The 12,224-nt window shown below is 34.9% G+C and overlaps 1 protein-coding gene across 1 annotated transcript; it reads right to left on the bottom strand.

Moving 5' to 3' along the window:
• Positions 1 to 319: 319 nt before the first annotated feature.
• Positions 320 to 1,255, bottom strand: LOC127558109 (olfactory receptor 52E2-like). Its single transcript, XM_051991336.1, has one exon. It carries the CDS (start codon positions 1,253 to 1,255, stop codon positions 320 to 322), a length of 936 nt encoding a protein of 311 aa, XP_051847296.1.
• Between the last annotated feature and the right edge of the window lie 10,969 nt (positions 1,256 to 12,224).

The following is a 12,224-nucleotide window of genomic DNA, read 5'->3' as shown; positions in this document are numbered from 1 at the left end:
GGTACATAAGAGTGCAAAATTACATGACATTGGTAGAAGAGAAGGCAGGAGGCAAGGGTGATGACAAGTGTCATGAGTAATTTAGCATGCAGCACAATAATCATCCCAATGCCAGCAAACATCTGTGAAATCAAGATGGTTGTGTAGCAATGAGGGGTGCAGATGGCCACACAACAATTAAAGGATATGCTGAATAGGACACCTGATTCCATGCCAGTGAAGCTATGGATGAGAGCATTTGGACCATTCAGCCTCCAAAGCTGATCTCATCTGCCTGAACCAGAAGATTCCAGGCATGTGAGGCATTATACTCCAAAACTTATTTTTGTGAGAATATCTTTAGCACCCGTTCCCGGATCTGCTTAGTCCTAACACCATAGATAACTGGATTGAGCATTGGTGGGACCACAACATATAGATTGGCCAGGAGGATGTGGATATAACGAGGAACATTGTGGCCAAAGCGATGGGTCATGAAGGAGAAGAGGGCAGGGGTATAAAAGGCCAAGATGACACACACATGGGAACCACAGGTACTCAGAGCCTTGAGACGGGCATCCAGGGAGGGAAGACGAAAAACAGCTTGTAGAATCTGACCATAAGAGACAGCAATGGCTATGATGTCAAATACCAAGAGAGAAATAGCACAGAGACCATAGATGATGTTGATCCTGATGCTTGCACAAGCCAGACGGGCCAGGCCCATATGCTCACAATAAGTGTGGGGAATGATGTTGTGTCCACAGAAAGGCAGGCGCAGGATCAGGAACACAAAGGGAATCACTGAAAGGAAAGATCTCACTAGCACTCCAAGGCCAATTGCTGCCACCACTCTGTTAGTGAGAATAATGCTATAGCGAAGTGGGTTGCAGATAGCCACGTAGCGGTCATAAGCCATGGCCAGGAGTACAGCTGATTCCATCCCAGTAAAGTTGTGAATGAATAACATCTGTGTCAGACAGGCCCCAAAAATGATCTCCCTTAAGCTGAACCAGAAGATGCCCAACATTTTAGGGATGGTGGCTGTTGACAAACCCAGATCAATAGTGGCCAGCATGGCTAAGAAATAGAACATGGGCTGATGGAGACTCCTCTCAGTTTGGATCACAAACATTATGGTGATATTTCCCACCAGTGCAATCAGGTACACTATGCAGAAAGGGAAGCCAATCCAGATATGCATAGATTCTAGGCCTGGAATGCCTAGCAGCAGGAAGGAGGAAGGGTGAAACTGTGTATCATTGGATGTAGACATCTTGCCTATGGATAGGTATGTTCATGTTCATCACAGAGTGCTCACCTTATAAATGGAAGCCCAGTAGGACCCCGCTTCACTTGGTGATCCTGCAGAGAAACAAATAGATTAGAATTTTTTTTTCATTTGCTAAATAGTCTATGAGTCAAAGACTTGTACTGGTCCTCTGCCATATACATATCCATATACTGAAAAAGAAAAAGATATAGAAATATATAAACATGACATTCTCATGATATGAAAGGACTATTACAAATTGAAATACTAACAACAGACATAGCCCACTGTGGATACATAATGAATGTTTGTTTATTAGACTAAAGAATAAAGGAAATTTAAAATAATGATAAATGTTTAAGGGAAAAAAACAGTTCTAAATAATCTGATCATATTAATTATCAGCTTTATCATTCCCTGAGTCAATTCAAACAAATGCAATTTACATTTAATTGAATATCTATACTTAAGTATTTATGAATATGGGAACATAACTAAGGGAATGAATGGCTGGATGGATGGATGAATAAATAAATGAATATACAGATGCAATATAGAACCTAATCCCAAGAGTTTGCTATCTAAAATGGGAAATAACTACAACTATATATTATATATATATAACTACAACTATATATAAATAGCTATGAAAAGGTGACAGCAGTATAAAAATTTTTGTAAGATCAGTGTAAAAAGTGCTATAAAATTCTATAGTTTCACTTTGGAAAGTAAAGAAAGCAATGAGTAGGTCAAATGTGGTTTGAATTTTGAAGGAAGGGGCATATACATATGGATATTAAATTGAGGAGTTGATTTCTGACTTGAGGAATGGAATGAATAAAGGCAAGGAAAGGAAAAGTCAAGATAAGAAAGAGCAATAGAGAGCAGTTCCGTTATTCTTTAATACAAAGTATATTAAGTAGTATGTCTGGAAATGTTAACCCCCTGCCTGGTTAGTCTCTTCATGTTCATAATTATTATTATCATTACATTGCCTCATCTTTCTCTTCTCCCATACAAGAAACAAGGAAGAATGTCATTCAAATTCTATTTCTTGCACTATGTTGCAATGGAAAAATTATTTGCAAGGAAGACTTGAAAATTTAATTCATGTTATTAAAAATTTTCTCCATCACTTTTTTTAAAAAAAATATACTATAAAACCTCATTAAACCAAATACTTATTTAAAATATTTATTCTTTTCTTCTTTTTTTTTTTCATTTTCTGCTGAGGCACTTGGGATTAAGTTACTTGTTCAGGATGACACAGATAGAAAATGTAGTGTCTGAGACCAGATTTAGACTCAGTTCCTCTTGACTTCAGGGCCAGTGCTTTATCTAATGCACCATTTAGTTGCCCCACATTTATTGATTTTCTAGGTTTAAATACTCACAATAGAAGCTTAGTATTCTACTTTCTCAAATGGTAAGCATTAGCTTACTTACAACCCTGAACTGCTGTGAACTTCGAATTAGATTATAGAGGGATAAAGAAGGATGATTTTTAAAAAAGAATACATCCATTGACCAAGAGGTCAACAACTGCCTAATACGCCCTTCCTGTTTGTCAGGTACTATTTTGAATGTTGAAGATATGAGATAAAGAAGTCAGGCAAAAAGTCTTTATTCTGATGATTTTATATTCTACTAGGCAGATGAAACATAGTCCCAGATAATGACATGAAAGGTATGTACAAAATAGATACTCAGTGATTGAAAAAAGTATTAATGGTTCATTGAACTGGGGGAAAAAAAAACATGAATGATATAGCACTTGAGTTGAGTTTTGATGTTGCTGAGGGGTTTTAAGAGACAAAGTTTTGTAGAGAGAGAATTCAGGCATGAGGCACAACCTGTATAAAAGCACAAAAGTGAGGAATGATATCATGCATAGAGATTAATAAATATTTCAATTTGTTGGATATGTTGCAAAAAAAGAAACAATTATCCAGCCTTGGCCAAATTACTACTGCTTAAATGTCAAATAGAAAATTTGTAATTCATCGTAAAGGCAAAAGGGAATCACTGTAATTTCTTGAAGAAAAGTTTGACTTCCGTCTTGTGATTTAGAAACAAAAAATTGACTGATGACTGTGGCAAAAGAAGACTTTTGCAATAATCCAGTTGTGATGAAATTAGAGTCTGATCTAAGATGATAGTAATGAACATAGAGAGATGCTGAATGTGAAAGGTGTTGAGAATGTAGAACTGAGAAAACTTAGCATGTAGTTGAATATTGATGGAGAGGTAGGAAGAATTTTAGACAATCTCTAGTTTGCTACTCTGCATAAATGGAAGAATTATGATGCCCATGGCAGAAATAGAAAAGTTAGAAGAAGGAATGGGGTAGATGATTACTTTAGTTTGGAAATGGTGAACATGATAGGCTTTTTGGATATCTAAATACAGACTTTAAACTGTAAATAGGAGATGCTGAACAGTAATTCTGGAACAATATAAGAGATGGATAAGTAGATTTTTGAGTCAACTGCAGAAAAATAATAGTTGATTCCATAGGAGTTGATGACATCATTGAGACACGATATGTAGAAAAAGAGGAAAGTAGCCTGTACAGAAATATGGACTATGCCAGCATATAGAGACTAGGTGATTGTGAACCTGAAAAGTACTGGCAAGTAATCATTTGGGTCAGTACAAAGAGGACCAAGAAAGAAAAATGCTTTGAAAACCCATAGAGCAAACTCCATAAAAAAAAAGTGATGATCAGCAATGTAAATTACTTCTAAGGTCAAGAAGGATAGAGATAGAAAGAAGTTAATAATGAAGAGATCATTGGCAACTTAGCAGAGTGGAAATAGAAGCAAAATTGTAAAAGGTTGAAAAATCAGTGGATGTGAGAAAGTGGAAACTAAAAAATATGTTCAGCTTTTTTAAATTTGGCTGAGAAAGGCAGACAAGCAGGACAATATCTTGAGACCATGGTAGTGACATGTGATTTTTTATAAAGAATGAATGAAATCTGGGTTTAGTTGTATGTTTTGGAGAATCAGACAGTGGAAAAGAAGTTTGAAAATTAGTGAGTGTGGTAGTTCAAAGTGTTTATCTCCCTTAGGAGCCAGGAAGGGATAGAATCAATAGTAGAAGTAGAGCATATAGAGCATATAGCCTTTGTAAGAATGATACTAAAAGAAAGGAAAAGAGAATGAGAGGTAGAATACTCAGGGAAAAAATTAGGAGCACTGACTTAAAATTGCTGAGTGGCCAATTTATATAGTGTCAGACTCATTATAGAGAAAAAAAAACTTCCAAATATTTGTGAGAATGCTATGAAAAAATAATTAACTCTCAAGAAATAATGGCATTCCCATCACCACTAGATATCTTCAAGTAGTTGATGTATTCCCTCTGTTGTTCCTTCCTACTCTGAGAATTTTTAGTTTTGTGTATTTTGAGACTGTCCTTATAATTGAATATTTTATCAGATTTATAATTGAGATTTCCAGTAAAAAAATTTTTTTTGCTATTGTATAGCTTAGGCCATGGTGGCTATATGAGAATTTTGGAGAAACAGGTGTTGCTAAGAATATGAAACTCCCAAGAAAAACTTTGCAAGAGCTTAGCTAAATTATACCCATATCTACCCCAATCTAATTGGCATTTTGTTTCACTGGATTAATGACCAAAGTGAACCTTCTACCTCTCCCATCTTGGATTTTTGCTAGTAACAACTTGCTACTGATATACTGACCACAGCTATGGGGATTTGATAACTTCTATATATACACCACTTATTCTATTTTGGCAGCAAAAATGCACCCTAGGGAGAAGCCACAGAATATAGTTGATGAGTTTCAGTAAAAGGGATTCCTCACAGATTCTTCATCATTATAAAAATAGCTTTTTTTTATTTCTTAGCAATCTGTTTTTCAATTACAAGGTGGTTACTCTTTTTTTTTTTAGGATAGAATGAACCAGTCCTTCATGTTCCTCTCATCCATAAGGCCAGACTTCTTTTTGTAATACTCTGTAAAGTAAATCTGTTCTCCTATGGACACAAAATGTATGTAAACTCCAGCAAGGGAGTTGTACACAAAGACTCATCACCCAATGAAAAATAATGAATTGAATATCAAATGATATAGGCCAGTATTTCTGAGGATTGTGATTTGAGCCCACTCAGTGTCAAGAACTGAAATTAACACTCTGAGAAATTGTACCAGGAAAGATAGTCAGAGAAGTGTTGAACTCTTTCTTGTTTCTTTACAATTGTAACTCAGTGTAAATGCCCAAATGAGCTAGTCTTTGAATATACTTTACTAGATACAGCTATTTTATAGTTGTTTATCTGACCACTTTTGCATGAAATCTCATTCTGAGATTTTTTTCTAGCTTAGATGAACTTCTCCTAGACACTTTCTTGTCTCCTCTCTACCAGTGCCAGATTATAGACCTACCACTTCTTGTCCTCTTTAATTCATTTTTGGATTTCCCCTAGTCACTATTCATTGTAATATTATCAAAAGCGTCCCCATGCATTTTCCTCAATTACTGGTAGTGAATTTTCCTACATACATCTTTATATGTGTATATATATATATATATATACATATATATATATATATACATATATGTATAGAGATATGTTTATGTGCATACATGCATGCACATACTTACATACACTAGCATAGAATTAATCTTCTCATTATCTTTTATATTACTTTATCTCTCTTTCTTTATATCTACTTTCATTCTGATTCAAAGAATAATATCTTAAGCCTATAAAGGGATTCAGAGGTGATTTAGTCTAATTGCACAGGAAGCAAAGTCCCATTAATAATTTGCCTAGTCTTTAAACTTCGGTGGGAAGATTTTCATTAGTATAAAGCTTCATAAGGCTGCTCATTTCATTTTTGAATCACTTCAATTGCCATATAGTCAACTTGAATAATTTCCACCTCTAAATCTTTGTTCATTGTAATTTCCGTATTAAATAATGTTTTCCCTTTCTTTTTAACTAGTCAGGGATCCCATATTCCAAGTCACCTCATTCTATGAAACATTTTCTGGCCATCCTACTTCATATGTTATCCTTCCATATTGTCTGTTATAAATTAAATTCTATTGAACTGTTTGGCCTAGTGCACCGTGCCTGACCTAGGTTGTAGCCTGATTGCTGTAGTCATTTTGTTAGCTATATGTAATGATTCTGGTTGTCTGGGGTCAGGAGTCTATATGAAGACAGAAACATGGCAATTAGAATTATGTGAACAAGTACACATGGTGTGTAGTGATAATGTTGAAGAAGGAAAAGAAAGAGGAAAGGAGAGGAAAGAAAGGAGGAAGAAAGGAAGGAAGGAACAGATGAATAAAGGAAGATGAAGAAGGATGAAGATCAAAAACAAGAGAAGAGAAAAAAATGATTTTTTTCTCTCACTTCCATGATTTTGCATAGGGTATCTTCCGAAACTAAAATGAATTTGCTTTTCCCAAGTTTTAGGCTCTGCAGTTTCATTTAAAGCTTATCTTATTGCCAACTCCTATGAAAAAAAGTATCTGTCACGTATAACTCTCAGTGCCCTTCTCTGATGATCTTTTACTTATTTATTCATCTAAATGTTGTTCAATTTCCCAAGAGGAATTAAGGTCCTGTACTATTTTCTAACTGTTTTTGTACTCACCCATGACCTATCAGAGACTCTTGTTTCTTAATAAACACTTAGGAAATGGTTCTTGTATGAATGTATGAGATAACATATTTGAGTGTTGTTCTACATATATCTAACCTTTTTTGAATCTTATTTCCTACATCTATTAATTGAACATTGTAATTCGTGAACTTCTTTACTGATTCAGGGGATGGTTATAAGGACCAAATGAGATAATTATTGTAAAAGAGATTTGAAAATGATGGGGGTGAATCCTCACACTGTCTCCTTTAATCTGTAAAAGAAGGGAAATTAGGATCTCAGGTTCTCCCCTGGGAAGAGCATACTTTCCCAGTTATCTGGCCAGAGATTTGGTTGCATACTCTATTGAGTTGAAAATTAGCCTGGGATTACTCTCAGCTTGAACTCTCAGTTAAGGGGTCTCATTCAGTTGTAGATCTCAGCCTGATATTCCTATTGAGTGGTTTGAAACTCCAAGATAAGTACTCTTTTTCAACTGAAAATCTAGGCCTGGGAGCATTGACAACAATGAGGGATTCTCATTCCATTTTGAATGGAAGCCACAGCCTCAGACTGCTAATAAAAGACAATTCTGAACTCTAAATCTCTGCAGAAGTCTGAAATAGGAATTTGCTTTGCCAGGAAGCTCTCTTCTTTGCAAAGCTGCCTGTCAAAAATCTTGGCTGCTGTGAAGATACCCTCTTCTCAGTGTTAACCTCTGTTATTTTTCTGACAGTACCTCACCAACTGAGAAGTTTGTCTTCCTAGCAAAGCTGGCTTCTTAGTGCCAATAAACTTCCATTTTGCCGTACAGAATTTTCAGGTTTGCAAATTCTTTCACATTTGTGCCAACCAGAGAGGATTCCTCATTTCAATTGTCACACCTCTTTTCAACCACAAGCACTACATCAAAAACATTGAGGAGATAATTGTATCCTTATAAAATGGCCTGCATTAGAAAGAAACTTGGAAAAAGAGGGGCAACAAAAGAAACATATATACTATAGAAGAAAAAAAAAACTTAAATTGGAAAGCCTAGGGCATGGAGAAACAGAAGCACAAATATTTGAGAGATCAGTATATATACTGATCTCTCAAATATTTATACATATATATGTATGTATATATATATATATATATATACATATATATATACACATATAGAGTGATGAGTCAGAGAAAAGTAAGTGAATAAACTTAAAAGAGTAAAAGAGAGGACATATTCTGATATAATGAATGCCTTTGCTGTTTTCATTATAACTGCAGGAAAGTAAGTATCTTCATAGTAATACAACCAGGATGTTTGCTTCCTTCTCTGGATCCCTCAAAACTGTGTTTACCTGCTTCCTTCAACTTTCCTTAATTTATTTATTTGTCTGAATGCAGTGCACCTTAAGTATGTTAAATAGCACTGGGAAACGAATGTGAACTATCTGCATTTTTGTTTTTCTTCCCGGATTATTTATACCTTCTGAATCCAATTCTCCCTACGCAACAAGAGAACTGTTCGGTTCTGCAAACATATATTGTATCTAGGATATACTGCAACATATCCAACATATAAAGGACTGCTTGCCATCTAGGGGAGGGGGTGGAGGGAGGGAGGGGAAAAAAAATCGGAACAGAAATGAGTGTCAATATAATGTAATTATTAAATAAAAAATTAAAAAAAAAATTAAAAAAAAAAGTATGTTAAATAGGTTCCTTGAGAACAATACATTTTTATATATTTTTTTTTATTTTTCATCCACATGACCTAGCAGTGTGCCCTGCACATTTTAGGTATTTTACAAATCTTTAGAGAATGAATGTTATGAAGTTCTTTTGTTTATAAGACTGAATGTTATGAATGTCTTTTATTTGTTTTTTAAGGAACAAATCACTGGTGTGATTGTAATATCAGGAGCACAGTTCAAAGGAAGAATGATATAAATATAATCTCAGGAATACTGTACCAAAGTTCCAAGTAGTCTCTATCATTTCAATAGTTTTAAGCGTATAATTTCTGACTCAACGATATCTGCATAGATTCAGTTTATAAATGCTGGCTCTGGGAAATCAACTAATCTCTAAACCATAAAACCAGGATGTTAATAGAATCCTAGAACTAATCAATTAGCATATCAGTAGCTTTCAAAAATTAACAAATCAAAATATTTATTTGAAACTAAGTTCAAATTTGCTATTCTAAAATTAGTAATCTAAACAAACCCCTAAACTGCCCCCAAAAACATTTTAACTCTGTAAATACATTGTCTCTATTACTACATTTTCTTTTAGAGAAAGTTAGCCAGCTGCTAACAACATAATAATAAAATCTTTGTCTCTTGGAGATAGTCTAAGCCTAGAAATTTTTTTGAGAAACCTCATAACATTGGCTTAGAACAACATTTTTGGGTCCAGCTTTTAAACCCCAAAACTAAATTGACAATGTGGTATAGTTGACAACGTAGAAAATATTGTATGTTCACATCAGGTAAAGCAGGAACCAATAATATAGATCTTGTCATAGAATCAACACAGCTAAAACAAATAAGAAACTTCTAGGAATATTGAAAGTTGTATCCTAGAGACTACTGTCTAATATAAGTCTTCTAGAAGTGAGGAATAAAAGAAATTATAGATGTTTGTCTTATGTGAGAGGACTTATATAATCTCTTTTGTACAAAATACATGAATAATGAATCTTTATTCTGTGACTATGAATGTATGTATGTCATTTCAAACTAAGAAAACCAACACCTTTCAAGTGAAACACTTTGTATCTTTGGGTAACTTGCTCCTCTAGCTCTATTCAACCCTACCTGCCTGGTATCTCTCCAAAGAGGAAAAATTTCAGGAGGCCCAAAGCTCTAGATATAAATTAGAGATTTACTTACCTATTTGAATAGCAGAAATGTTCCTGTGTTTGGGGCACCCTAGCCTATGCAGTCTCAAAAAAGGAGCCTTTATGTTAAAGGCATATCCCTCTATGAGTAACTTCCTTCTTCAATTTCCCCAAACCTGGCATTTGGGAAGAGGAACTACAGCCCTGAGGTCCAGAGCAGACTTTATTCTAGGTTAATTGCTTTATTACTGAAGCAGATTTCCAGTCACTAGGGAATGATTGGACAGGTTTGGAGTTGAGGGATTCCAAATTGCCTGTGGGAGTCTATTGACACTTTGGTTGAGCCTGAACCAACTACCTCTCTACTTATATTATTCCTTAAGAAGGATAGGGACTGTAGGAGGTTATTAACTTTGAACCCAATTATGTGATTCAGGCCTATGAACTAAAGACCAGAACCTCACTGGAGATTGCTGGAATAAATGTAGTTAACTCATCTCCCCCTCCCCAACATACACATATCCTCTAGAAATAGGGGAGAGTTGGTCTGAGATGAAAAACAAAAATATTAGCTTTCAAAAATGAGCCTGTATTAGATAAATATCCAAATTCATGAGCAAAAACTCATGTGGGGTGGGAAACAGTAGACAGTGGGCAAGAAACAGTATCATAGTTTAGATAGGCAGAGGCTGGTCTATCAGAAGGAAAGCAGAAGCTTGCTTTGTTTGTTGGTAGTTGAATGCAAATGATTAGAATAATTCCAAAACTTGGTGGATGTATCTATTGTTGAAGTTTTCAAAACTTCTGGTACAAAAATCAATTAAAATCTAAAGTTTAGTTTACCTGATATACTTCTTGGCTCACATAAAGACAACTTTCAAGTTGTCAACTTTTAACCTTGACAAAGCATGCTTTCTTCTCTAGGTGCAAACCTCTATGTTCCTGTTCCCCACCCACTTCTTATATCTCCATTCCATTACCAGCCTCAATTTCTCACTTTTTCTAAGATTCCATAGGGTTTCCTAATGAATAACTCAATCTTAATTTTTAATTTCGAGTTCAATTTCCATAACCTCCTAATATCCAGCTCTCTCTTTATCAGATATCCAACAATAAAATAAACCTAAAACCTAAATTAAGACATCTAATTCTGACTCATTCTTGGAAGTGCTGCTAATGGAGGGAAAAGTGAGAGCAAGCCCATGTCAGGGCCTGGTATCTCACCCTCCTGAAGTATCTTCTCCATTCTCAGGATGGATAGAAGTAGTGAAGCTTGAAAGAACTTGATTTTTAGTTGTGAACAAGACTTAAATAACACATTCTTCCAAAACTGAAAGTATTCTGTGAAGGGACAGTATTTCATCGAACCTGATGGAGAAGCCAGAGACAGGAAGGAAAAAAAAAACATGTGTGAAAATGGACCAACTTCTTTACCCATGAAACCTAAAGGACTATTTGACCAGAAATGTAGGGATCCTTCACTTACTCATTCAATGTATATTTATTAAGCACTACAGTATATTTAGAATACCATGGAAGATTCTAGGGGAGAATAAAAAATATAAAAATGAATGACTTAACTAACCTTGTCATCATGGAACTAATATTTTATGAAGGGGATAAAATATATGAGGAGATAAATATACAGCTCTGTATTATATGATAAAAAAAATTAAAGAACCACAAGACAGAAATTTGTAAGATGTTAAAGGGAATCTCTGAATAAAAATATAATTCTGACAGTAACATAAACTATGAAATGGAGAGAAAATGCAGAAGGATTTTCTGCATGTTTTTCAACCTGGACAATACCTACTTTGACACTAGTCTCTCCTCATTCTCCTCCCAAGTTCCCTCCTCCATGAAGATATGAATTCCTTAAAAGCAGGGATATCTTCTGCCTTTGCTTTATATATCCAGTGCTTATCACAATGTCTGAAATATAGTAGATACTAAATTGACTAACATCTATAGGGGGTAGAGGATGACAATGAGGACCTTCATTAGACCTGTATTAGTGGGAACTGAAAGGATATAAAAATATTGAAAAGAAAAGAATATAAAAATCAAAGGAGAGGAAAGACTAAAAAATAGAGAGTTGTTATAATTGGAATACCGGAGAGAAATTGTTGCCACTATCATAAGTGGTGAAATCAAAAGAAACAATTTTAAAAGGAAAAGTAACAAACTCTGGTATAGTTAGATTCTCTGATGTGAGAATATTTGAGGGCCAAGTCTGAGTTCCCATTTTGTAGAATCAATACACATCCTTCAATGATACGCCAATTAAACTTTGGATGTAGAAAAATGAATTGCAAGAAAAAGCAACTAGTAAGATCTAAAAATAGTGTAATACATGCTAAATCCAAAGATTGTGGATTTTCAAGAAAGCAGATAAAATTACTTTTAAAAAGTTATATCCTGTTACCATAACTAGGCTGAGCCTATTTCCATTTCCTGGGGACCCCAGAATTCCATTGGGGGCAAACAAATGGGTTGAAGTTGTTGATCTAGTGGA

This window comes from Antechinus flavipes, chromosome 3 (assembly GCF_016432865.1).
Source record: "Antechinus flavipes isolate AdamAnt ecotype Samford, QLD, Australia chromosome 3, AdamAnt_v2, whole genome shotgun sequence".
In the NCBI taxonomy this organism is placed as follows: domain Eukaryota; kingdom Metazoa; phylum Chordata; class Mammalia; order Dasyuromorphia; family Dasyuridae; genus Antechinus; species Antechinus flavipes.
Note: the sequence above shows the minus strand (reverse complement) of the source record. Positions and strands in the feature narration are given on the sequence as shown.

Excerpts from the sequence above, each read along its gene's own strand:
- LOC127558109 (XM_051991336.1), bottom strand. The coding sequence starts at position 1,255 with ATGTCTACATCCAATGATACACAGTTTCACCCTTCCTCCTTCCTGCTG.